Below are 27,136 nucleotides of genomic sequence, written 5' to 3'. Positions count from 1 at the left end.
AAAGGCTGAGGAATATTTCCTTCCAGAAACAATTTATATTCAAGACTTTCTTTTTTTTTTTTGTTTTATTAATTTTTGATACAGGAGAGACAGAGCATGAGAGGGGGAGGGTCAGAGAGAGAAGGAGACACAGAACCGGAAGCAGGCTCCAGGCTCTGACCTAGCCGTCAGCACAGAGCCTGATGCGGGGCTCAAACCCACGAATGTGAGATCTGACCTGAGCCGAAGTCGGAGGCTTAACCGACTGAGCCACCCAGGCGCCCCTATATTCAAAAGGCTAGGAAATGAGACTCTTTTTAACCCGTTTCAGGAAGGGCACTTTCCATGACTCACGGCTCTGCAAAATCGCCCATCTCCAACGGCACCTTCGGCTTTGACGGCCACACGCGGAGTGACGGGCACGTGTACCACACGGTGCACAAGGACTCGGGGCTCTACAAGGACCTGCTGCACAGGATTCACTCAGACCGGGGCCCCGAGGAGAGGCCCACGCCGGAGAACAACTACCGGTTCCTGCGCAGGAATAACAGTTACACATGCTACACGGCGGCCATCTGCGGGATGCCTGTGCACTCGACCTTCAGGGCTGCCGACGCATCCTCAGCACCCGAGGACAGCGAGAAGCTGGTGGGGGACGCCGTGTCCTATTCAAAAAAGAGGCTTCGCTATGACAGCTACTCGAGCTACTGCAACGCAGTAGCAGAGGCCGAGATCGAGGCCGATGAGGGGGGTGTGGAGATGAAGCTGGCATCTGAGCTCACGGACCCCGACCAGCCCCGCGACGACCCTGTGGAAGAGGAGAAGGAGGAGAAGGACACGGCCGAGGTCCACCTCCTGTTCCATTTCCTGCAGGTCCTCACTGCCTGCTTTGGATCGTTTGCTCACGGTGGCAACGATGTGAGGTAAGTCCGTCCCTTCATCCGGCAGGTGTGTCCGAGGGTCTGCCATGGGGCTCAGGACACAGCACCGAACAGCTGCACAAATCCCTGTCACCGGGCCGGTGCGATGTGTGCCAGGAGGTGTAAACAGTACGGGGAAGGAACATCAGGTAGAAAGGGGGATGGGAGCGTCTGTAGGACGGCTCTCTGAGTGAGGTCTGAGGGGCCGAGGGAGCCAGTGTGTGGGCTTCGGGGGGAGCGCATTCCCAGGACCGCAGGAGTGTGCCTAGTGTACTCTAGGAAAAGCAAGGAGGCCACGGAGAGAGAGAACATGGACTGTGAGGTCAGCAGATCTCAGAGATCTGGAACATGTAGAGTCTTCCTATGACCTAGGAAGCCCTACACAAGTCCCTTGATTCCCTAAAGCCTCCAATGTCCCAGTCTATACAATGAGAGTAAAACTAGTACCGACCTCAGGTACAGCTGTGGGTCTCCATACACTGCCTAACCACATACACTTCAACTTCTGTTCTTTTTAGAAGAAGCCCTGCCACCAGACAAGAGGGCTGGATGTTTTAGGTTCTGCTCAATGTTATATAGGTGTTGCCATGTTACTGTATTTGAGGCGTCATGTTCTGTCCCATCTCAATTTTTTGACTGGCCCACACCCAGGACCACCCTACTTCCTCTTCCTCCTTTTTTTTTTTAAGTTTTTATTTATTTACTTGGAGAGAGAGAGAGAGAGAGAGAGTGTGTGTGTGTGTGTGTGTGTGTGTGTGTGTGTGCGCGCGCGCGCACAAGTGCAGGGGAGGGGCAGAGAGAGAGAGAGAGATGCAAGCAGGGTTTGTGCTGTCTGTACAGAGCTCACCACAGGGCTTAAACTCACAAACCGTGAGATCATGACCTGAGCTGAAATCAAGAGCTCAGACACTTAACTGAGCCACACAGGCAGCCCCTGATCAGAAATTATCTGTTGAGACCCTGGTACAGGCAGAGTGTTATGAATTGGGTCCCTGGTCTTTAGGAGTTTAAATTCCAGTTGAGGATGGGGCACCTGGGTGGCTCAGTCAGTTAAGCGTCCAGCTTCTGGCTTTGGCTCAGGTCATGATCTCAGTTCGTAGGTTCGAGCCCCACGTCAGGCTCTGTGCTGACAGCTAACTCAGAGCCTGGAGCCTGCTTCGGATTCTGTGTCTCCCTCTCTCTCTGACCCTCTCCTGCACGCGCTGTCTCTCTGTTTCTCAAAAATAAAAACATAAAAAAAATTTTTTTAATTCCAGTTGAGTTGAGGAGACTTAAAAAAACATGTACATGGACAAACCACCCAAAATAGTATTTCGAGGCCTAAGGAAGATCCAGGCTGTGGCCACTACAGGTGACCGGAGCTTAGAGCTTGCAGTGTGGGGCGGGTTTTGAGGCTTCAGAGTACAGATATGGTGTGATCAAAAAGCAAGTTTTGGAAGCAATGTGACCGTGAAGAGAAGGCTTCTGCTCCTTTAACAAAAGATTATTAAGTTTATTCCAGGCCTCAGTGCTAAACCATTTATAACTTCTTCTAATCCATCTTAAGTCGGTCCTTTGAGGTCATAAGTGGTATCTTTCAAAAACAGGGAATCTGAAGCTCAGATATGATGTTGCTTGCCCAGGTCACACAGCTAGTGAGAAGCAGACCTGAAAGCCAATTCTTTCTGACACTCAGTCTACACTCTGTCTACGTGGTGTAGATTGGGCTGAGGGGGGGAGACCAGGGCTGCAGATGCCTGTCGTTGAAAGCCTGTGTATGGTCCTGCACGTAGGAGCTGGGAAGTTGTCAGTCCATCCTAACAACGAGTAACAAAGTATTCAGACTGAGAAATCAACATCCCCTCTTGGATTCGTAAGAGAGAGGAGGACACAGGGCAACCGCTGCCCCCTAGACAGGACGCAGACAGGGAGTGAGGGAGGACGCACCAGTGGAAACCGCTCTGGGAACCGGTGCCGGGGAGGAGAACCTGCACTGTGAGGATGAGTTCCTAAAGTCCGCAAAGACTCCGGGGAGAGCCCGTGGGCGGGGACCCCAGAAGATGGTCAGTTTTACCTCTAGGAGCTGTACCCGTGTCCTCAGTGAAAATCAGAGAAACTCCCCGGCCCCGCCTGCTCGCGTCACAGGGAGAGGGAAGGTGACCATTTTGACATTCCCAGAGCACTGTGTTCTTAACCGGCCTGACCCCTAGAGGAAACTAGTTAACCTGCTAGGGTATTATCACAGTCTAAGCTGGAGGAAGGGAAATACCCTGCTCCAGCCCACTTCAGCCACCCTGTCCTACATAAAGGGGGAGAAGAAAATCTGAGAAACACTTGTGATGTTCCCAGACCAGAGGCATAGGCTCATGAAAAGACAGAGATCTAACCATAGGACTCTAGAATGCTTCCCCGTCCTGCTGCATTTCACCACCACATTCCTTACTAAAGGCCTACTTACAGCAGTTCCTTTTACCTGGCACGTGGCATATGGCTATCGAGAAAAAATTACAGGATATACCAAAAGGCAAAAAACACAATTGGAAAAGACAGAGCAGGCATCAGAAACAGACATGGAAAGGGATGTTGGAATGATTATATTGGGAATTTAAAACAACTATGATTCATATGCTAAGGGTTCTAATGAATAAAGTAGACTGCATGCAAGAACAGACGGGCAGTGTTAGCAGAGACTTGGAGACTGTAAGAAAGAACCAGAAAGAAATACTAGAGATAACACTGTAACAGAAGTGAGGAATGCTTTTGTTTTTTCTTGTTTGTTTATTTTTTCATTTTTCATTTTTCATTTCATGTTCATTTGTTTCACATTTTTCTTGTGAACAGGGGGAGGGGGCAGAGGGAGGGAAGGAGAGAGAGAGAGAGAAAGAAAATCTTAAGCAGAGTCCGCTCTCAGTGCGGAGCCCAACAAGAGGCCTTAAGAGTCTGCACTGGGGACGCCTAGGTGGCTCAGTTGGTTAAGTGTCCAACTCTGGTTCAGGTCATGGTTTCGTAGTTCATGGGTTTGAGCCCTGCTTTGGGCTCAGAGCCTGGAGCCTGCTTTGGATTCTGTGTCTCCCTCTCTCTCTGCCCTTTTCTTGCATGCTCTGGGTCTCTCTCTCTCTCTCTCTCTCTCAAAAATAAACATTAAACAAATTAAAAAATAAAAAGAATCCACATTGGAGTCGGTGCCGACAGCTCAGAGCCTGGAGCCTGCTTCAGATTATATGTCTTCCTCTCTCTCTGCCCTTCCCTCACTTATACACACACTCTCTCTCTCTAAAAAAAAATAAATAAACATTAAAAAAATGAAAATCCATTAAAGTTTGTGAGATGCAGCAGTGCTGAGAAGGAAATTTATACCACTGAACACATATATTAGGAAAAAACAAATATGTAAAATCAGTTCTCTAGGGGCGCCTGGGTGGCTCAGTTGGTTGGGCATCCAGCTTCCGCTCAGGTCATGATCTCACCCTTATGAGTTCGAGCCCCTCGTTGGGCTCTGTGCTGACAGCTCGGAGTCTGGAGCCTGCTTCGGATTCTGTGTCTCCCTCTCTCTCTGCTCCTCCCCTGTTCACACTGTCTCTCTCAAAAATAAAAAAACATTAAAAAAAATTTTTTTTTAATCAATACTCTAAATTCCCACCCGAGGAAACTAGAAAAAGAGAAGAAAATTAAACCCAGAGTAAGCAGAAAAAATAAGAATTAGAACATAAATCAGTGAAATTGAAATTAGGAAATCATAAGAGAAAATCTGTGAAACCAAAGGCTAATTCTTTGAAGAGATCAGTTGATAAGCCTCTAGCCAGAAAAAAAACTAAGAAAAAAAAGAGAGAGGACACAAATTACTAATATCAGAAATCAGGACTTTAAAAAGATAATGCTATGAACATTCTGTCCCCATAAATTTGATAACCTAGATGAAAAGGACTAATTCCTTGAATGACACAATTTGCCAAAACTCACAAAGGAAATAGACTAGCTGAATAGACCCATACCTATTAAAGAAATCAAATCAATAATTAATAACCTTCCAAAATAGAAAGCACCAGGCCCAGATGGGTTCACTGGTAAATTCTACCAAACATTTAAGGAAGAAATTATACCAATTCCCCACAATCTCTTTCGAAGGATAGAAATAGAAGGAATACTTCCTAACTTACTTATAAGGCCAGTATTACCTTATTACCAAACCAGAGAAAGATATTAACATAAAAGAAAACTATAGCCCAATATCTTTCATGAACATGGATGTATACATCCTCAACAAAATAACTAGCAAATTGAATCCAGCAGTATATAAAAAGAATTAAACACTATGACCAAACAATATATATATTTTAATGTTTATTTATTTTTGAGAGAGGGGAGAGGGGGACAGAGGATCCAGAGTGGGCTTCATGCTGACAGCAGCAAGCCCGATGTGGGGCTGAGATCATGACCTGAGCCGGAGTCAGACACTCAACTGACTGAGCCACCCAGATGCTCCATGACCAGATGATATTTATCCCAGATATGGAAGGCTGCTTCAACATTCAAAAAATCAGTTAATATAATCCATCACATCAATAGGCTAAAAAGGAAAAAAATCACATGATCATATCAATAGATGCAAAAAAGCATTTAACAGAATTCACCACCTCTTCATGATTAAAAACTCTCAGTAAACTAGGAATAAAGGGGAACTTCTTCAACCTGATAAAGAATATCCACAAAAGATATACAGCTAACATTACACTTAATGGTGAAAATCTCAAAGCTTTCCCACTGAGATCAGGAGCAAGGCAAGGATGTCTTCTTATACCACTTCCTTTCAGCTTGTACTGGAAGTTGTAGCTAATGCAATAGGAAAAGAAAAGTCAATAAAAGGTATACAGATTGGGAAGAAAGAAAGAAAACTGTCTTTGTTTGCAGATGACATGATCATTTACATAAAAAATTGAAAAGAATTGACAAACTCCTGAAATGAATAAGCAATTACAGCAAGGTTGCAGAATACAAGGTTAATATACAAAGTCCATTGCTTTCCTACATACCAGTAATGAACAAGTGGGCATTTGAAATTAAAAACAGAAAATAGTTCACATAGTGAAATATTTCTGCAAAGCTGATGAATAAATTAAATAATTAAATGCATGGAGAGATTTTCCATGTTCAAGGATAGGAAGACTCAGTATTGTCAAGATGTCAGTTCTTCCCATCTTGATTTGTAAATTCAGTACAATCCCAGCAAGTTATTTTGTGGCTATCAGCAAACTGATTGTAAAGTTGGTCAAGAGAGGCCAAAGGCCTGGAATAGCCAACACCATCCTGAAGGAGTGGGACAGAGTTGAAGGACTGGCACTACCTAACATCAGGACTTAATAGCTACAGTAACCAAGACAGTGTGATATTGGGGAGAGAAAAGATTAATCAGTGAAACAGAGTAGAGCCCAGAAATAGACTCCTATAAATATAGTCAACTGATCTTTGACAAAAGAGCAAAGGAAATACAGTGGAGCAAAGAGAGTCTTTTCAACAAATGGTGCTGGAAAAACTAGACATCCATGTGCAAAAAAAAAAAAAAAAATCTGGATGCAGACTATACACCCTTTACAAAAAGTAATGGAAAATGGATCACAAACCTAAATGTAAAGTGAAAAACTATATAAGCCCTAGCAGATAACACAGGAGAAAACCTGATGACCCAGGGTGTGGAAATGATTCTTCAGACACAGCACCAAGGGCACAATCCTACTAGATAAACTGGACTTTATTAGGACTAGAAACTTCTGTATGGTGAAAGTATCAAGAGAATGAGAAGACAAGCCAGAAACAGAAATTATTTGCAGAAGACATATCTGATAAAAAGTAATATACAAAGAATTCTTAAAACTCAACAATAAGAAAACAACCCAATTAAAAAATAAACCCAACACCTTACCAGACACCTCACCGAAGAAAATACAAAGAAGGCAACTAAATATATGAAAATATATTCCACATCATGTCATTAGGGAAATGCAGATTAAAACAATGAGATATTACTACATATGTATGTATGTAACTGTTAGGATGGCCAAAGTCCAGAACGCTGACAGTATCAAATGCTGGCAAGGATATGGAGCAACAGGAACTTTCATCCATTGCTGGAGAGAATGCAAAATGGTACAGCCACTTTGGAAGACAGTTTGGAGGCTTATTATAAAACCAAACATACTCTGACCATATGATCCAGTAATAATGCTCCTTGGTACTTACTCAGAAGAGTTGAAAATGTATGTCCATTCAAAAACCTGCACACAGATTTTATAGTAGCTTTATACACAGTTGCCAAAACTTGGAAGTAACCAAGATGCCCTTCGGTAAATGAATGGGTAAATAAACGTGATCTGTCCAGTGGAATCGTTTTCAGTACTTGTAAGGAAATGAGCTTTGAGCCATGCAGAGACCATAAAGTGAAAGAAACCAATCTGAAAGGTTACATTCTGTATGAGCCTAACTATATCACCTCTGGAAAAGGCAGAACTATGGAGACAGTGAAACGATGAGGGGTTGTAGCGAGGAAGAGGGATGAATAGGTGACACATGGGATTTTTATGAAGCTATAAAGATGGCTACGGGTCATTATACATTTTTCCAAACTCATAGAATGTACAACACCAAGGGTGAACGCTAATGTAAACTGTGGGCTTTGGATGATAATGATGTGTCATTGGAGGTTCATCACTTTATTCTAAGTCTATTTATTTTAAGAGAGAGCACAAGCAGAAGAGGGGCAGAGAGAGAGGGAGAGAGAGAATCCCAAGCAGGCTCTGCAATATCAGTGCAGAGCTCAGCATGAAGCTCGATCTCATGAACCGACTGAGCCACCCAGACGCCCCAACGTTCATCACTATAACTAATAGTCCACTGTGGTGGCAATATTGCTAATGGGTGAGGCTGTGAATGTGTGGGGCAGGTGGTAAATGGGCAAGCTCCACCTTCCCCTCAGTTTTGCTATGAGCCTTAAATTGCTCTAAAGGAATAAAGTCTTCATTTAAACATTTTTTCAAAAAGCTGTGGCATCCCCCAAAACCATCCACATGTGCCTGCCAGGGGCTGGAGCGACAGTAGAAGGTTGAGGGGAAAGGGCATGAGCACCTGAGTTCTGTGTCCTGCTAATGACATGACTTTAGCATCCATTTCCTCATCAATAAAATGGGAGCAACAGTACCTAACTGCAGGATGGGTTTGAGAACTAACAGTTAGAGACAAGGTTTGTGGTCCCGTCGTGTGGGACCTGACATGCCTGCCTGGACTGCTGGCTGGTGTTAGCAGCAGTGCTGGTAATGAAAATGAAGAGAAATAGAGAAAAAAGAACTTGATTTTTGTGTCCACTTCTTGTGATATTTCAGTGCTTCTTTAAAAAATAAGACATCACATACCCATTAAGATGGCTACTATTAAAAAAAAAACAATAATTTTACTCATACAAGGACTTTAAGATACAAAACAGGTGAACATAGGGAATGGAAGCAAAACAAAATGGGGACAAAACAAAAGAGACTCTTAAACATAGAGAACAAACAGGGTTGCTGGTGGGGTTGTGGAGGGGGCTAAAAAACAGAAAATAACAAGTGTTCTAGAGATGTAGATGTAGAGGATGTAAAGAAACTGGATGTAGAGAAATTGGAACCTTTGTGCGCTGTCAGTTGGAATGTAAATTGGTTCAGCTGCTGTGGAAAAGGGTCTGGAGGTTCCGCAGAATGTTAAAAATAGAATTCCCATATGATCCACGTCTGAATATGGACCCAGAAGAATCGAAAGCAAGGCATTGAAGGGATATTTGTACACCCATGTTCATTGCAGCATCATTCACAGTGGCCAGGAGTGAGCAAGCTAAGTGTCTGCGGTGAGTGTGTAAGGAATGTGGTCTACACACACCTTGCAGCGTCAGCCTGGAGAAGGGAGGAAAGTCTGACATGTGGCTACAGCACAGACGAATCATGAGGACCTAATGCTAAGTGAAATAAGCCTGTCACAAAAGACACACCCTGAATGACTCAATATATATATAAGGTCCCTAGAGTAGTCATGTGGCTAGAAACAGAATGTAAAATGGTCGATCGCAGGGGCTGGGGGGAGGGGCAAAGGGACTTACTGTTCAATGGCTAGAAAGTTTCAGATTTGCAAGGTGAGAAAGTCCTGGAGATCTATTTCACAACAGTGTGAACATGCTTAACTATATACACTTATATATATATACATATACACACTGTATATGCTGAACTATATACACTTAAAATGGTTCAAGATAGTAAATTTTATGGGGGTTTTTTCCTGCCACAATAAAAAAAGTAATAAATCATTTTAATCACCACGAGATTATATGTGTGAGCCACAAATAGGTGGCCTGGGAAGTCACTGCATGCTGTGTACATGTACATATGATGCCTGTGTTGTTCATCTTCTTTTCCCTCCCAGCAACGCCATTGGTCCCCTGGTGGCTCTGTGGCTCATCTACGAGCAAGGCGCCGTCCTACAGGAAGCAGCGACCCCCGTCTGGCTGCTGTTTTATGGAGGAGTTGGAATCTGTACGGGGCTGTGGGTCTGGGGGAGAAGAGTGATCCAGACCATGGGGAAGGACCTCACCCCCATCACGCCGTCGAGGTAAGCCAAGTCCTTCTGGCTCTGTGTGCCTGAAGCGTGCTGCGAGGAGGAGGGAGGGGATGCAAACCGCACGGGCCCGGCGTCCGCGCTTCCAGAAGATTCCCCACCGGCTTCACCTGCTAGATGGAAGCTCTTAGCTGCCGGGCTAGGGGCCTTGGGTTCCGTAGTGCAAGGCTGCCTGTGACTCGGTACCCATGCCACCCTCCCACACGGGCTCCCTGTGGTCCTTCTGTCTGTCCTCTTCAGATCTATTAGGGATGAGGTGCAAACTTACAAAACTTTGTAGCTACAACTAAGACTTGGAACTACCTATTGTAAGAAGTCTTTCCCCCCAGGAAACTCATTTTAATGAGAGATTCATTTGTAAGATTGATTTGAAGAAAAATGAGCAATCTGAGAAAAAATTTGCTTTTTTTTTTTTTTTTGCAACAAGTACACATTTTAAAAACCAGAGTGTGGTTTTTTCTGTGCCACTTTAGAAATGCCTAATTTAGCATTTTTTACACAGCAGGAATTTCTGACCCAGTTACTACAGTGTGTGCTTTTTGAAAACATATCAGAAAGAGAAGCCTATTTAGGGCTGTAAACAGCATAATGCAAAGTCTCAGTGTGAATTGTTGTCATTATGCAGCAGTTTCTTTTCTGTTAATGTCATCTGGCCCAGTCAGCAGCCAACAATCCACCCAAAGAATGTTCTGGTGAGACCCTGGCACCCCTGGGGTGTCAGTGAGGCTGATACAAAGCGCCTGTGATGTGTCTCTTGTGCCCCCTCCCGCAGCGGCTTCACCATTGAGCTGGCCTCCGCGTTCACAGTGGTGATCGCCTCCAACGTCGGGCTTCCCGTCAGCACCACACACTGCAAGGTAGGCCCCTCCCCCTGCTGCTGGGGCCAGTCCACCGCCACCCAGCGCCTCTGAGAAAAGCTGGCAGCGCCTTGTGCGTGGCTGTGAAGACCATCCCGAGGTCCGCTGGGCCCCCTGGAGTGTTGTTGGATGTGGGCATTCGCTTCCCACATGCCCCCTCCACCTTCTGTGCTCAGCAGCGCGACGCCGTCTGTGGCACCGACTTGGCGTTCCCGGTGCGTGCCCGGCAAGAGCCTGCCACGTGTGCCTCACGCTTCCCATTTGTTCTCTTTCTCTCTCGTTTCCACAGTGGATTTTGCATTGAAGTCATGTGTACGCTAACCGTATTTGTAGGCCCAAATGGGGGCCTGCCACTCAGTTCCGGGCAGTGCAGGGGCCTGGGAGCTGACAGTGGACGTAGACAGAAGCAGGGCTCGGTTGTGTCAGCTCTCTTTCCTTGTATGATTGCTCAAAGCGCCTGGATTGACTGAGAGTGAATTCCAAGTGAGCGGTGATGCTGAATGTTGATCACTGCCAAGTGCTCTAAGCTCAGGGCTGCGCACAAGGGAATTCCTTATAATGGGGGGTGTTGAAGCTGCAAGGACCCTGAAAGATTAGGAGAGAGAAGACAGTCTCTGTGAGTTTCAGGGGGTTGTCCGAGGTCACCCAGGGAGGAATCAGCAATGGAACCCAGGTCTGCCCAGCAACTGGGGAAAACGCTATAACATACTCAGGGAGCCTCCTGTAGACGAAAATACCCACTGACTTCAACAAAGCCTCACTTCCGGATTCGTCGAAGGTTCATTTGTTCATGTCATTCAAGAAAAACTCCTCTGTGCCTGCCCACTGTACGCACCCAGGGCGCCAAGTAACCAAGACACGATGGCCATCGACGTCACACACAGTTTAAAAACACCAACCAATGTGTTTATTACAAACAAATTCTACTCAATGTGAATGGCTTCGTGCTTCAAATATTAAATATCAGGTGGCGTTTATGGGAATATTTTTAGTGGGCCAGCTGACAAAGTCTGGAGCCTTGTGGCACGGAGAATCAGCCTCATTGAAAAGAGGTTTTTTGTTTCCTTGTTTTTTTCCTCTTTTCCTTTTTTTGCTACCGTATATAGAAAACCCTCAATTTGCATAACTTTTCATTATAAAAATCACTGCCACCTACTGAGTGCTTGGAGAAAGTCAAGCTCTGTGTTTAGTGCTTTATACATGCACAATGCATTGCTTAATCCTCACAGTGACCCTGTGCAATTAGTAGTTATTGCCAATTTACAGATAGAAAACTGAGGCCTCCCAAGTTAGGTCACTCTCCCAAGATCATACATTTAGCATCAGACCTTCACCAGAGGCTGTGTGCCTCCTCACTTTCACCCTGATGATCACGGTGATGGTGGTCAGCTGCGGGCAGGCTGTGCGGGGCGAGCGCTCTCCGTGGGCGGTGTTTTCAGTGTGCTGTGAATATTCACTCATTTCTCCTTCCAAGAGCCTTTTGGGGTGAGTGCTAACGTTCCCTCGGTTTCACCAGTGAGGAAACCGAAGATAAAAAGGTTAAGTAACTCGAGTGCCCAAGATCACCCACCCAGGGAGTGGCCCCTCCGAGGTGGGGCACGGTCACCGGCCACCATGGCCACAGCCCCGTGTGCCTGTGCAGTAGAGACAAGGGTCCAGGAGACGTGCTGTGTGCTCCTGCCATTACTCTTCTGGTTTCAGGTATTTAAAACTTAGAAAAGAAGCACATGTTCAGTGAAATATTTCAAGCAATACAAAATTATGTGGGCTGAAAAGTGATCATCTTCTGCCTTACTTCACATCAACCTCAGCTTGCTGGGATGTGGGCGCAGAGAGGAAGTGCCTCTTATTAAATATCTTCCTCCCAGAGAAATAGGCTTTGAACTCTTCTGTAGGCATGAAGAGTCTTTGGGGCTGCTTTCAAATAAATGTTACTGTCTTTTCAGTGACTAACCCGGCATGTGAGCAAGCCGAGTGAAGGCAAACTCTTTCACACCAGTTGAAAGATCTCTTAAAAAAGCAACACAGGGGCACCTGGGTGGCTCAGTCGGTAAATGTCCGACTTTGGCTCAGGTCATGATCCCATGGCTCATGGGTTCAAGCCCCGCATTGGGCTCTGTGCTGACGCTAGCTCACAGAGCCTGGAGCCTACCTCTGATTTTGTGTCTTTCTCTCTCTCTGTGAGCTCTCTCTCTCTCAAAATAAAAATATAATAATAAATATTTTAGGGGCGCCTGGGTGGCTCAGTCGGTTAAGCCTCCGACTTCGGCTCAGGTCAGATCTCACGTTCGTGGGTTCGAGCCCCACATCAGGCTCTGTGCTGACAGCTAGCTCAGAGCCTGGAGCCTGCTTCCGGTTCTGTGTCTCCTCTCTCTGCCCCTCCCCCTCTCATGCTTTGTCTCTCTCTGTATCAAAAATAAATAAAAAACATTAAAAAATTTTTTTTAAATAATAAATATTTTAAAACTTAAAAAAAAGTCTCCTTAACATGAGACCACAGTGAATGCCAGCTATCAAATAGACAAGCCAGAGCTCAACTCAGATTCGAATCTGTCTGTCCAGTATCATTGATCGTGGACGGGTGGACAAAGCCCAGAGCTAGTCACTACAGTAGCTAAGGTCGGGGTCCTGGCCTTCCAGACCTGGCCTCAGATTAGGAGCACAAAGCCCGGATGCTGGGGAGCTGGGGAGTCCGTAGCCAGCCTTGGGCAGAGCGCCTGCCCCTCCGGCAGCACAGGCTGGGCGTGCAGTGGGCCCCACGGGGCAGGTGCGGCCGACATGGGAGACCAGGGCCTGTGTGAGCAGTGCCTTGATCCGGGAACATTCGAAGGGTATTGACGTCCACATACAATCATAGCCGGACACCATCGTGTTTTCAGGAACGATCATCCTGTTTGAGGTTTTCCTGCTTCCCTGCTTGCCCCCCTATCTGCTTGTTAGGTTTTTGCTTACTGCTACTTTCCTCATAAGGAGGCCACAACTCAGGAACATGGCAGGAAAGGAGATAGATTACCACTGTTGAAAATAAGCTTTTGAATTTCCCTGGGTAGATTTTATTTATTCATGCCTTTTTTAAGTGTAATAGCAGAGGGCATAGTTTAAACTTTATTGTACCCTATGTACGAAAATTCATAAGCCTCCATTAAGTGACACAGATGTTGGCTGAATGTATAATTTGGAAACGAATAATCAGAAAATTCATAGTATCCAGAATAGTATAATAGCATAATCACATATTTCACAAGGCATAGGTAAGACCATCTTTGACGACAAGTTTTGCTTTCTATAAATCTTTCAGTGTTAAGCATTTCTGTATTTCACATCATAGGGTGAGTTCATTAGATATTTTCCTGGGATGATACCTCTGTTTAAGTAGAAAGCCTTAATTGAAAAAATAGAAATGAGTCTCGAAAATAGAAGTATCCACAGAGGCATGTTTCAGTAACTTATTACTTGTTCTTTCCGTCTGTGAGCCCTGATCAGCTTCGGCCTTCAGCCACTGTTGGACACGTTGTGAACGTTTTGTAGTGATTCGGAGTGGTGTTAATGCAGAATGTCTTCATTCCATCTGGGGGTGGCTTGAGAGTACTCTTTTTTGCGAATCATCCACAATGTTCATCTGTGTTGGTGACATAAATAATTACTCAGCCAGCCTTTGGATTTGAAACTGCTTAGAGGAAACACTACTGATCTAAATTTTTTTTTATTTTAAAAATTTAGTAATATAATTTCTAATTTAATTTTATTTTTTAAATTTATTTTTGAGAGACAGAGACAGAGTATGAGTGGGGGGGAGGAACAGAGAAAGAGGAAGACACAGAATCCGAAGCAGGCTCCAGCTCTGAGCGGTCAGCACAGAGCCTGACGCGAGGCTTGAACCCAAGAACCCTGAAGATCATGACCTAAGCCGAAGGAAGTCTGATACTTAACCGACTGAGCCATCCAAGCGCCCTGCTAATTTAATTTTCTAATTATTGCTCTTGGGTTCTCTTATTTATCTTGCCTGCCCCCCCACTTCCCAATAATTCTGTTGCTGTTGGTGCCTGATGGTGTTAAGCTGGAAACACGTTTAGCTTATTAAGAGGGAGGTTACATACACACAGCCATGAATAATACCAACAAAAGACCTTATCAGTGGTGAAGACATCATACTCTGGATCCCCTGTAATCCAAATAATGTAAAAACTAAAAGGATAGGGCAAAAGCCATTAGTACTCAAAAATTAGTATGTCTAAGTGTATGACGGATAAAGACGACAAAAAGTATTTAGGAATATACAAGATTTGGACAGTAGATTTAGAGCAATATAATTAATATGTATCAGAGTTTTACCCTATAGATTATATGCCTTCTTGTCAAATATCACCAAGCATTTATAAAAATTAATCATAAGTTCAGAAGGCCATGATAAAAGTCACTTTAAAATTTAGAAAACAGGTACCTGGGTGGCTCAGTCAGTTGGTTGAGCATCCTGCTTCAGCTCAGGTCATGATCTCACGGTTTGTGGGTTTGCGCCTCACATCCAGCTCTGTGTCCAGTGAGCGTGGAGTCTGCTTCAGAGCCTCCATTACTCTCTCTCTCTCCCTCTCTCCCGTGGGCACTCTCTCTAGAAAAAATAAAAATAAACTAAACATTCTTAAAAAATAAAGTTTATAAAATAAGAACAGAAGTTGTGCTACACACACTAATCACAGTGAAATTAAACTATAAATTTAGTATGTGTTGAAAAAGGGAAGTATCCCCTGGGACAGTTTTAAATGTTCTTTTTAAGTAACAGTTGAATCAGGGTGTTTAAAAATTATAATGGTAGCCTTCTTGAAAGAAAGCTCTGTGTGTGTGTGTGTGTGTGTGTGTGTGTGTGTGTGTGTGTGTGTGTGTGGTTACACATGGCAAAACCTTTGGGAGCCAAAGTTACACTCATTTGAAAAGTCCTGTCTTTAATAAATTATTTAATTGAGCAAAGAAATAATAAAAGAACTAGACATTAACTTAAGATTTTATAAAAGATGAACAATAAAAATTCTGAGGAATAAGTAAGAAAAGTATAATAATTATAAAAGCAAAATAAATTTAAAAACAAAAATAGTGGGGCACCTGGGGGGCTTATTCAGTTGAGCTTCTGACTCGATTTTGACTCAGGTCATGATCGCAGGGTCATGGACTGAGCCCTGCATCAGGCTCTGTGCTGAGCATGGAGTGTGTGTAAGATTCTCTCTCTCTCTCTCTCTCTCTCTCTCTGGGGTTTCTGGGTGGCTCAGTTGCTTAAGTGTCTGACTCAGCTCAGGTCATGATCTCACAGTTCATGGGTTTAAGCCCTGCATCGGGCTCTGTGCTGACAGCTCAGGGCCCGGAGCCTGCTTCAGATTCTGTGTCTTCCTCTCTCTCTGCCCCTCCCCTGCTCGTGCTCGGTTTCTCTCTCCCAAAAATAAATAAACATTAAAAAATTAAAAAAAGATTCTCTCTTCCTCTGCTCCTCCCCCTGCCTATGCTCTTTCTCTCTCTAAAATTAAGTAAGTAAATAAATAAATGCTGAAGGGGAAGGAAAGAGAAAAATGGTTACTAAAAAGATAATACCAAATCACATCAAGGGAAAAAAAAGGGGGAGGAATTAAGGTAGGAGAAAGACATTATAACAGATAGAGAAGGGAATGTTTAAGTTATAAAAGAAACCACACAGCTATATGTGAAGAGCTTGGAAACCTCTGTAAAATGAATTATTTTCTGCAAAAAATATACATGACAAATACTGACAAAGAGGTAGGAAAATATAGAAAATCTGACTGGAGCCAGAGGAGAAAATTAAGGACATTCTTAAAAAATAATTCTTCTCATCTGAAAAAGCAAAAATGAGGGGGCACAACCAACTCCAGCTCTCGATGGATTCATTAGGTGACCTCTTCCATTTTAAAAGAATAATTTTCACATTATATAAACTTTCCACAATGTAGAAAAAAGGAACAAAATAGAAGATGAAACTTCTCATTTTGTTCTATAAAGCATATACTGAATAACCCTAATATCAAAACTTTAATGATGTTGACTAATACCTAATAAAACATGATAATGAGGGCATCTGGGTGGCTCAGTCAGTTAAGTATCTTAATTTCTGCTCAGGTCATGATCTCACAGCTAGTAAGTTCGAGCCCCACATTGGGCTCTCTGCCATCAGCATGGAGCCTGGTTCGGATTTTATGTCTCCCTCTCTTCCTCTCTCAATAATAAACATTCTAAAAAATAAACAAACATAGGGGCATCTGGGTGGCTCAGTTGGAAGCATCTGACTTCATTCGACCCAGGTCATGATCCCATGGTCTGTGAGTTCAAGCCCCACATCAGGCTCTGTGCTGACAGCTCAGAGCTGGAGCCTGCTTCGGATTCTGTGTCTCCCTCTCTCTGCTCCTTACCCACTCATGCTCTGTCTCTGTCTTTGTCTCTCTCTCAAAAATGAACATTAGGAAAAATTTTTTTAAACAAACATGACATTGAAAGCTATATTTACACATGAATATGTGTATGGAATTGAGAAAATATATTTAGCAGTTAATATTATTCAGTAAAGACCACACGTAAATAAACAGGGGACACACTTAGATTCCACTATGTAAATGGACAAAATACATGGAGACAATCTTTATATGTAAAGACCAGACAGAGTAAAATTGGATAGATAAAGTTCAACCTTAGGAGTAATTAAAAATATGCAAGTTAAAGCAACAGTAACATGTTTTGTGATTGGTTACAAAAAAGAACAATTTGTAGTGTTTTTATGGAGTGCCTAAATTCACAGATTATCAACAACCTTGTGTATTTACAGCTGTTTATAAAACCATTTGGCAGGATGTATTAGGATCCTAAATGCATTGGGAGAGGAAACTTGTTCCCACGAGTAACACTCCCTCTGACACACGGGGAGCTGGTAAATGACTGTGTTGCAACCATTGTAATAAAGGCTGGATTGCAGAGTCTCTGGCAGGAGGGCAGAGGGAGGGTGAGGAGGAGCAGAGTATTTTAATAGTTTTAAAATGTGTCTTCATAGATTGTGGCAGAAGGTTAAAAGTCGGTAAATTTGGGGAAATTTATTTATATATGTATATGGAGTTCTTACAGCTTATCCCTGCTTCAAATTATTTCAACATCTTTTTTAAATGCCCCCTTTAAATTGTTGAATATTGTGTACCTGAAACTAACATCACCCTGTATTGCTAACTATACTGGTATTGAAATAAAAATAAAATAGAAACTAAAACTAACTGCCCCTTTAATAATCCATTTCAGGGAATTAATTTTATTTATTTATTTATTTATTTATTGAGAGACAGAGAGAGACAACACGAGCAGAGGAGGGTCAGAGAGAAAGGGAATCTGAAGATAGGCTCCAGGCTCTGAGCTGTCAGCACAGAGCCCGACGCGAGGCTCAAACCCATGAACTGTGAGATCATCACCTGAACTGAAGTTGGACGTTTAACCAACTGAGACACCCAGGCACCCCATCAGGAAATACTTTTAAGCCTAAATAGAAGTGATATGAATGAATACATTAATCATGAAACTGTTTCTAGTAGGGAAAAATTGGAAGCAAACTGGAAATGGTGAAATAAATTAAGGAACATGCACCTGAAGAGTGTGCCGTTTTTCATGATAATCGTAAACGCTGTGAGCACTGTGGGAAGATGCCCGTCATGTTAACTTTTTTAAGAAAGGAAACCGTGTGCCATCTTACTTACAAACAAAAGTATATTGATAAGAAATACAAGAAAGGAATACATAAATAAGACAATAGTGGGGGTCTGAGTAATTGTCCTTACCTCCTAGTACATAAACTTGCTATATTATTTTAACTTTATGCTTAAAAAAAAAAAGTGTTCTAGAGGCACCCGGGTAGCACAGTTGGCTGAACATCCAACTCTTGATTTTGGCTCTTGTCGTGATCGTGGTATTGAAGCCCAAGTCAGGCTCCGGGGCCGAGCAGGGAGCCTGCTTAAGATTCTCTCTCTCTTCCTCAGCCCCCCTCCCCTGCTCATGGCCTCTCTCTCTGAAAAAAAAAAATTAAAAAGTTAAAAAATTTTTTAAAAGTTAAAAGTGTTCTAAGAAAGGAAGAGGGTATAGCTAAAATGGAGACTTGAGGGTATCCTCCCTAAGAGAATCCAGAGCAACAGAAGGTGCGCTAAATAGAGAGGACAGGGCTCCAGAGAGACTGAGGAACAGGAAGAATTTTAATCTCAGGAACTAGTGTTTGTGGATTTGACCCTATTTGAGAACCAGCAGAAACTAGCTGATCCTTATGCGGTAGAAAACTCTCGATCGCCCCATTCTAGGAACTGCTAAGCAGGGTTATCAGGTTCATACAGGTACTGGTTTCCGCCAAAGAGTTTAAATAAAATCAATGGCCAGGTTACAATACAGGTTAGTTAGTTGCTGTCCTGGAAGTGTTGGTTAGCCACCACCTGGCTTGCCAAAATGTCACATTAACTACCTGCTAACAGGCTGCTGGTTTTCGTGTTCCCGTTTGCATCCATAAACAATCTAACATGTTGGATTTTATTTTTTCTGTGGTTAGACCCTGCTTGGTATTTGAACTCATTGGCCATTGCTGATTCTGCAGTATTTGAGGATCGGTAGAGACAAAGCCTATTTTACGGAGATCTTAAAAATCCACCTCACAAATGGTCAAGGACACTCTGTCAGATTCTGAGCCCCACCGGAGCCTGAGTGAGGCAGATGTTACAGGCATTGTACTTTCTTATGACTTTCGTTTGTAGGATACTTAAAGTTGAGTCTTTTTTTTCCTTTCTAAACATTCAACAAACCATAAAATGAACTGTGTTTAGAAAAATACTTGAAATCATTGTTAAGATTCTGACTTTCAAGTATCTATGCTTGTCATTTTGTGAGGCATGAGTGACAGTTTAGATCCAATAATATTTATGCCCCATTTTATTTTATTTCACTTCACTTTTTACCTTTTTATTTCACACTAGCTAAAGTACAAAAACTGCAAGCCAATTTGAGAGGGAGGGGAAAACCAGTTTAAAATCAAGAGGCCGGAGTTCTAGTCCTCAGTCTGCTGTGAGAACATCTCCTGGTGCCCCGAATCCTCTTGGGATCTGTTATCCTCTGGAAAATGAATGATACGGAATCTCTTCTCCGGCTCCAACATTTATGATGCTGTTATTCTAAGAGAAGGATACATTATTGCCATTTCATTATGTGATTAAAACAGGTTCATAAATTGTGGTAAGCAGTATCCTACCTGTGGAATATTTAAAACAGGAACATTCATAGTTTATAAGGCGCAGGGAGAATAGAAAACATGTAATTGGCCAAAGTTCTGCTCAGAGACTATGCTAAATAGAATAATCCTAAAGTAACTATACCTAAAATCTAAACTATTTTAAAAAGCTTTTAACTAATTGAGGAAAAGGAATTGGTAATATTATAATTCAGTTTACTTCCAAGATGAGCCAATTTACATTGGTTGGACGTAGATTTTGTGTCACCTTCAAGTTTGTGGACGCTGTTTTTACTTTTAAATCACTGTGCTCCCGCAGGTGGGCTCTGTGGTGGCCGTGGGCTGGATCCGCTCCCGGAAAGCCGTGGACTGGCGCCTGTTCCGGAACATCTTTGTGGCCTGGTTTGTGACTGTCCCCGTGGCTGGGTTGTTCAGTGCTGCTATCATGGCCCTCCTCATGTACGGGATCCTTCCATACGTGTGACGTGGCTTCTCCCACCCAGTACACGAGGGGTGGTCTGGTGTGGGGTGTGGGAGGGGCGTCCTGCCCCCGCACCGGCTGTCTCCCAGCCAGCTTCTCGGTGTCCCTTTCATATGGCTCCAAACCACACGGTTCACCTACACTGTAGAGTCATCCTCCAGAGCTAACTTAACTACTGTACATAATCATGTGCATCAAACTGGTATCGTGGTGTCATAACGTGGTGCAGTTACTTATATGTTAAATATATATTGTATACATAGAATAGATAGCATTATTTCAAACATACTCGAAATGGGAGTGGAGATATATTGCCTAGAATTCAATATTCAACAAATCTTTGTACTTAATGATTTCAGTGGCAAATTTTAAGAACCTTTTAAAAGGAAAGTGTAGATTGGAAAGTGCTATTTTTCCCACTGAGTATACTGTAAGATAAGCGTGAATCGGGACGGATGCTGCACATTTGGGAAGGTGTACGTCCGTGGGTGTGCTCTTGAATAATGGGGGGGTAGGAGTTCACAAGTGCTTTCACTGAGGAATTTGTTCATATACTGTGTACTGATTATGTAATATATCTAATTGCCTCTGTAAATACTTAAAACTGTAATTTTTTAATGGTGTGCTTCCCATATACTTTTTTGATCAGAGAATTTTTGGAAAGTACCAAAGAAGCAGGGGAATAGTTTGCCAGTATTATATTTTCATATCGTCTGTCTCCCCTTCCCATCAATCCTACTGTCAACCTGTGCTGTAGCGACACTGCCGCTCCGACCTGCCCCCTAGCAGGGCGAGGCTAAAGCACCAGCCGCCTGTCATGTGCGCATCACGTGAGCGCCCTACTTCCGGTCCCCAGCCCCGCCCACCCCCGCCGCTGCCACGGCCAGCCGGCTATTGGTGAGCCCTTCGGTGGCCCGTCGTAGTAGAGAATGTACGTACGTGCGGGTGCGTGATACGCACCACGTATCAAGTCCAGTTTAAATTTTCACCCGTGCTCTCCCTCGCAGCCTGGAGGTCACGATTCTTAAAACACTAAAGGCGAGTGAGTTGACGTTCTAGAATTCAGGAGCGGGTAGAGTCGGAATATCAGACCATACACTGGATTTGAGGATTCCCTGCGGCCTTTACTACGCTGACCGTCTTGCTGCGCTGCTGTAGTCCCACTGATTCTGTTCCGAAAGCGGGAGGGAGGGAGTGCGAGTGATGCGAGAGCCTGAAACCGGGGAAATGCTGCTAAAATTTTTATATTGACAAACGTTTTCTTGGTACTTCATTGTGATTTTTCATTAATCAACCATATTAAATTTATAATAAAAATGCCCTTCAAAAGTTTGCCTCAGAAGTCTTTTTCTAAATATCTATAGTGTGGTTGTTATTTTTTGTTGTTTCCACAAAAATAAAAGCCACGTAATTTTACTTCTGTTTTTCAAACAACTTTTTGTATTTTAGGACTCAACATGTTTGTGCAGAAAATATACATGAGCTGGACGCCTGCGTGGCTCAGTCAGCTAAGGCTAAGGTTAAGCGTTGACTTCTGCTCAGGTCATGATGTCACAGTTTGTGCTGACACCTGGGAGCCCGGAGCCTGCCTGGGAATCTGTGTCTCCCTCTCTCTGCCCCTCCCCTGCCCACGTGCTCGCTCCCTCTCAAAAATAAGCATTTAAAAATTTTAAAAACTATACATACATGAGTAAAGAAAAGGAAAAAATGGCTCATGCAGCCCAGCATCCGGGAAATGCTCCACACACGCGTGCACGCGCACCCCCTCCCCCCGCCCCCCCAACTCACACACACCTCGATCCTTCGGCAAAGACCTGTCAGACGGGAGGGTCTGTCCCGGGGTGGCGTTTTCATGAAAGGGTGTGTCACGATTCTGTGTTCGGCCTCTCCCCCTGCCCTCTGGACGGAATCAGCCAGCCTCCTGGGGTGAGGGGAGGGGGCCACAGGCGGCTCTCAGGACCTAGCCGAATCAGGCCCAGCCTCTCGGCTCAAGCAGCCCCAAACCGAAGCAAACTGCTCCCGCCTCTGCGCCCCTGCCTCCTGGAGCTTCGCAGGGAACCGCGGCGAGGCGGGCTGACCCGGTGGGAAAAGTTCATCTCCACAGAAATTTGCTTTCCGGGACTTTGCAAATGGCATTCTGGACCTTTCATTTTCACCCTCTTCTGATAAAGCTGTAGATTGACGACGTTCGATTTCCTCCTAAATTTATAAGAACCAACAGCACAACCGCGCCAGCTCGCGAGCCACCTTGGGGGTTGAGCCCGTGGTCTCGGCCCCAGGGCGGCAGGGACAGAAGCCCAGGAAACTGAGTGGGACAAAGGTCACTGAACACTGAGCCTCCGAACGCCTGAGCATGCACCCCTGCGCAGCCTGTTAGCTGGCCCGGGCCGCCGCTGCCTCCCCTCCCCACGAGGGTACAGGAGGTCCGGTGGGTCTCCTCGGAGGGGGAGCGGACGCGGGTAAGGGGCTCCCTGCCCTGGCGCCTGGAGTCTTTCCTCCCACGTCACAGGCTCTCTCTAAAAATGCAAACACTCCTGGGTCGAGCGGAACTCCGACAACCCTGGCAACTAACTGTGATTTTGTCACCAGATCTATCACCCTCGCTGTCTAGGGCGAGCGGGGCGCCCTGGAGCCCGGGCTTCCCTGTGTCCCCCTTCCTCTGCGAGGGGCACAGCGTGCACGGAGCACGGGCTGTCCACGGGAGCTTGAGCTCCCGACAGCCTTTTTGTCCTTCATTTTCTGCCTTTCCAAAAGGACGGAGCTTTGAGCAAGTAGGTAAGCACGTTCATTTTTTGCAAGACGATGTTTTAAATAAGTCCTCCTGCATCCTCAGACCAAGCTGCAGGGGGAAAAAAAATTCCATCATTCCGAAAATGTTCTGAAGCATCTGAATTTATTCAATTTCAGATTTATTCAATTACGGTGCAAAGAGCACCCTAGGGTGCTGTGTCGGGTTCTGCCTCACCCCGCCTGTGGCTGACCCCCGTGCTCCTGCCCGAGTGGTTCCTGGTCAGGGAGCACCAGGCCCGGATTTCAACAACAGCCTTTCCCCTGCCAGCTCCAGTTTCCTGGCTCCGGGCAGCGGAGGCCTCCCCGGGGCTGTAAGGAGTTCTGGGGGACAGTGCAGGGGCCGCTCCAGGCCTGGCTCAGAATAGGGTTCCATGGACAAGTGTGTGTTTGCCTTTCCTTGTGGTTGTTCACTCACCACTTTTTGCGGATGCCTCCCCTCAGGTGGGCTGCTTGGAGGAAAACATTAAACTAGACTGAGAAAACAAATAGCATAGAAGCCACAGTTAGCTGAACAAGGAAAAAACAAGAGACCAAAGAAACAGGACAGTGGGTTCTCTGCGTGCCTGGTGAGGGAAGAAAAAGATTGGTGAGACCTTCGGATATGGTTGAATTGTCATGAAGAGGGCAGGGAGCCTGTGCTCGGATCGTCACCCTCTAGAATATTTTCATCCTTTATTAAGACAAGGAAACAACTCTGAAGCATGTTATGAAAAAGGGAAAGTCACCTACACTCCATCACCCCCTACATTGAAACACCAATCTTTGGAACACCTGGAACTGGCCAGGCACTGGGGAAACTATGGCACAGAATGAGGAAAAGTCCAGGCAGCCAAATGGTCAGAGGACCAGGCTTCCCAATCAGGCCTCTGCTGCTGAGCAGCTGTCAGACTGTGTCCACGACTGTGGTCTCTAGAAAAAGGAGGACAGTGCCCGGAAGGAACCCAGCCGGGTGACTAAGAACTTGGAAGGAAGCCTAGGAAGAAAAGGTGAGAGGTTTGTTCCGCCTGTTCTTATAAAGGAAACATGAGGAATTCAATCTGATTTAGAGTAAGGAGTTTCAGACTCCGCAAGGGTATCAGCTGGTCTTCATCTGGACCGGCGAGAACCAGACAGAGCAAAAGGGGTTTGGGCTACAGTGGGAGGGACAAGCCTTTTCCCAAGGCTTGACATGCGGAGGTTAAAGCAAACCTCCACTGTAGACATTACAAAGTATGAGTCCATAGGGTGCTAGGAAGGGAGTGAGGTCAAAAAGAAGGAGAAAGACTGACCTGCAGGACAGACTCCACAGTGGGCCATCATCTCCTCTAAGCAGTAACAACAGTGACACCCAGTGGGGTCCAGTGTAACTGCAATTTGAACAATCTTCCCAGAACCCTTTAAAAATTGCAGGGGAAGTCACCTCACAGACTAGTAATTGTATCATAATTCAAAGAGTTGCGAGAAATGTCAGTATCTATTTCTCCGATGGCTACAGAAAAAATATGAGTATTTGCCAAAGGGGAACTTCAGTCTATACAGTCGGTAGCAGAAATCCCCATGACTCGGCAGACAAACTAGGCCTACCAGCCTGGGGGCTCATTTTCATACATTCAGGAAACATCCATTGGGTGTTTATCATGTGCCAGGGTTTGGCCTGGACACTGGAGCTAAGAAGACATACAGGCTTCTAAGCATTCGTGGGAAGGAGGAGAGGTGGGCAACAAAACTGCCTGATAGCGTGGTGTGAACCTGGGGAAGCTTTCGTGGAAGAGGCAGCGATTTGGCAACGCAGATGGTGAGAGCACTGTTCCGTTTGAGAATCCGTAAGCTCTCGATGCCTGCAGCCTCCCCAGGAAGAGCATCTGACAGGCAGCTTGTGGGAAGGGTTGGAGGTTGGGCCGAAGGGCCTTCTTAGATGGCGCTAACTCTGGGAAGAGCTTTAGAAGGCAGCTGTCAGGAAGATGGGACTGGTGACGTTCAGGGGCCGAGCGTGGGGATCGCTGGGAGCTGCAGCAGAGCACATACTCCACTCAGCGCACACCTCGAGGCTGGGGTGTTTCCTCGGTGGACGAGCCCAATCTCTGGGAGGAGGTGGGAACTGGCTGTGGTTAAAAGCACACGCACTAAGAACACTGCTCCCTTCTCAGTGTCTACTTCACATGACGAGGGGCGCCTGGGTGGCTCAGTTGGTTAAGCATCTGACTTCAGCTCAGGTCATGATCTCACGGTTTGTGGGTTCAAGCCCCACATCGGGCTCTGTGCTGACAGCGAGCTCAGAGCCTGGAGCCTGCTTCAGATTCTGTATCTCCCTCTCTCTGACCCTCCCTGCTTGTGCTGTCTTTCTCTGTCTCTCAAAAATAAATAAAAATCATAAAAAAAAAAAAAAAGAAACTCACAGGACTGGCCCACCTTGAGCATCACACTCCAGCCCCTTTCCCGGTTTATTCCCTCCGCCAGGGGCAAGGGAGTGCACGTGGTACATTTGGGTGCAACTGGGAACACTGGAGTTAGTTCCTCTCATCTGCCCCTTGGAAGCACAAGAACCCCCTTCCTCCATTCCACCCAACCTGGGCCTGGGGGAGGACTGCGCTGTCAACCAAGCCTTCGCCGAAAGATGCGGCTTTTGGCTTCTTTCTATGTACTGACACCTTGTCCTAATTCACAATTTGTCTGAAACCTGAGTGAGAAAGAATGTGGTTCATTCTGAGAAGCTCCTGAGGCGTATCAGAACCTCCGAGAACAGGCAGATGGCACCTGGAAAAGCTACTCACAAACCTTGAGGACAGAACCTGGGCATCATTTAAGTGAAGGATAAGAAAAGTCAGTGAAGCACGTGACCCTTGATCTTGAGGTTGTGAGTTCGAGCCCCACACTGGATGTAGAAATTATTTAAAAATAAAATCTTCAGGGACATCTAGGTGGTTCAGTCAGTTAAACATCTTGATTTCAGCTCAGGTCATGATCTCATGGTTCACGGGGGTGAGCCCCGCATCCATCCGGCTCCGGGCTGACAGCGCGGAGCCTTCTTGGGATTCCCTCGCCTGCCCCTTCTGCCTCTACCCACTTGCACACTTGCCCTCTCCCTCATTCTCTCTCAAAATAAATTTTAAATAAAATGTGATGTGTAAACTTTGACCTCTTTAAATTTAATAAAAACCTCATGCCTATTAGTTTCTTACCACAAGAAACACCACTACTATCATCTATTTGGGTAACTCGGCTGAGGGGGTACAAGCCTCTGGTGTTTCTTGCCCTGGCCACTGCCTAGGAGCTGCCTGTCCCCGCAGACTAGGGGCCACATCAGCCGTGCGCCGCACACACTGCCACGCTGCTGCCAGGGCCGGCTGCCTTTTCAAACATATTAACTACAGGAGTAGTTTCCTAATTACAAAAATAAGAAATTCACTTTAGAAAAACACAGAAATGTAGTAAAGTATAAAATCAATAAAAATTATTCATGATCCCATCTCCCCAAGATAATATTAATATTTTGGGGTTGGTTTTCTCCAATATTAACATATACCTTTAAAAAAATAAAATTGAGATTAGTTTTTTACTTTGTTTTTTCTATTTAATATGTTGTGAACAATCCTCAATGGTTATTATTCTTCAAAAACATGATTTTTAGTGGCTGAATAATGGGCCACTTGATGCATCCGCACACCATCACGTAACCGTGCGCTTACCGCTCGCGTGCACAAGAGTCGGAAATGTTACACGTCTGCTCTGGGGTAGGGAACACCGCAATGAGCAGCTCTAATGATTTCCTTAAGGCAAATACCTAAGAGCGGAGTCACTGAAGCAAAGAATCCACTGCCATTAAACACATATAAACTAGAACGTCCATTCTCTGTTCCCAGGTACAAAGCTCACGAGCTGGGAGAAAGGCCAAATAAGTCACCTTGAGAGTAAGGCTCAAAAGGCAACACTGAGGATCCCAGCAGTGTCCTGAATCAATTTAAAAATTCAATAAAATGAAATGAATGGCTGCCCTCGGAGTACCTGGCTAACTGAGAAGAAAGGAGAGGAAGAGCAGGGAAGACAAGGAGAAGGAAGCTGGTGGGCGGCGGGGTGCTTGCGTGCATTCTATGGGGAAAGAGGGAGCTGCTGAGAATTCCCACACGAGAAACCACAACGAACTGCTCCATCCCAGAACCACCTCCCAGGGCCTTCTCTCCTGGATCCCAACATGTCTGCAGTCACTGTTAGGAGGATTAAGAAGATTATGTCATATAAAGTGACCACAACACTACCTGGCACATAAGCTCGGAAAGCGTGCTTGTCTTTCTGC

General features: G+C 45.0%; 1 protein-coding gene across 5 annotated transcripts in view; it reads left to right on the top strand.

Moving 5' to 3' along the window:
• The window catches only part of SLC20A2 (solute carrier family 20 member 2), a 105,101-nt gene extending 83,693 nt beyond the window's left edge, over window positions 1-21,408 (top strand). For all 5 annotated transcript variants that reach the window (XM_029936599.1, XM_029936615.1, XM_029936607.1 and 2 more), the window contains 4 exons: window positions 311-902; window positions 9,318-9,503; window positions 10,282-10,366; window positions 19,915-21,408. In XM_029936599.1, coding sequence (XP_029792459.1) covers window positions 311-902; window positions 9,318-9,503; window positions 10,282-10,366; window positions 19,915-20,079 — 1,028 coding nt within the window. In that variant the 3' untranslated portion in view covers window positions 20,080-21,408. The remainder of the gene's footprint in view (window positions 1-310; window positions 903-9,317; window positions 9,504-10,281; window positions 10,367-19,914) is intronic.
• Window positions 21,409-27,136: the final 5,728 nt, after the last annotated feature.

The sequence above is a fragment of the Suricata suricatta genome, chromosome 1, assembly GCF_006229205.1.
Source record: "Suricata suricatta isolate VVHF042 chromosome 1, meerkat_22Aug2017_6uvM2_HiC, whole genome shotgun sequence".
Taxonomy (NCBI): domain Eukaryota; kingdom Metazoa; phylum Chordata; class Mammalia; order Carnivora; family Herpestidae; genus Suricata; species Suricata suricatta.
Note: the sequence above shows the minus strand (reverse complement) of the source record. Positions and strands in the feature narration are given on the sequence as shown.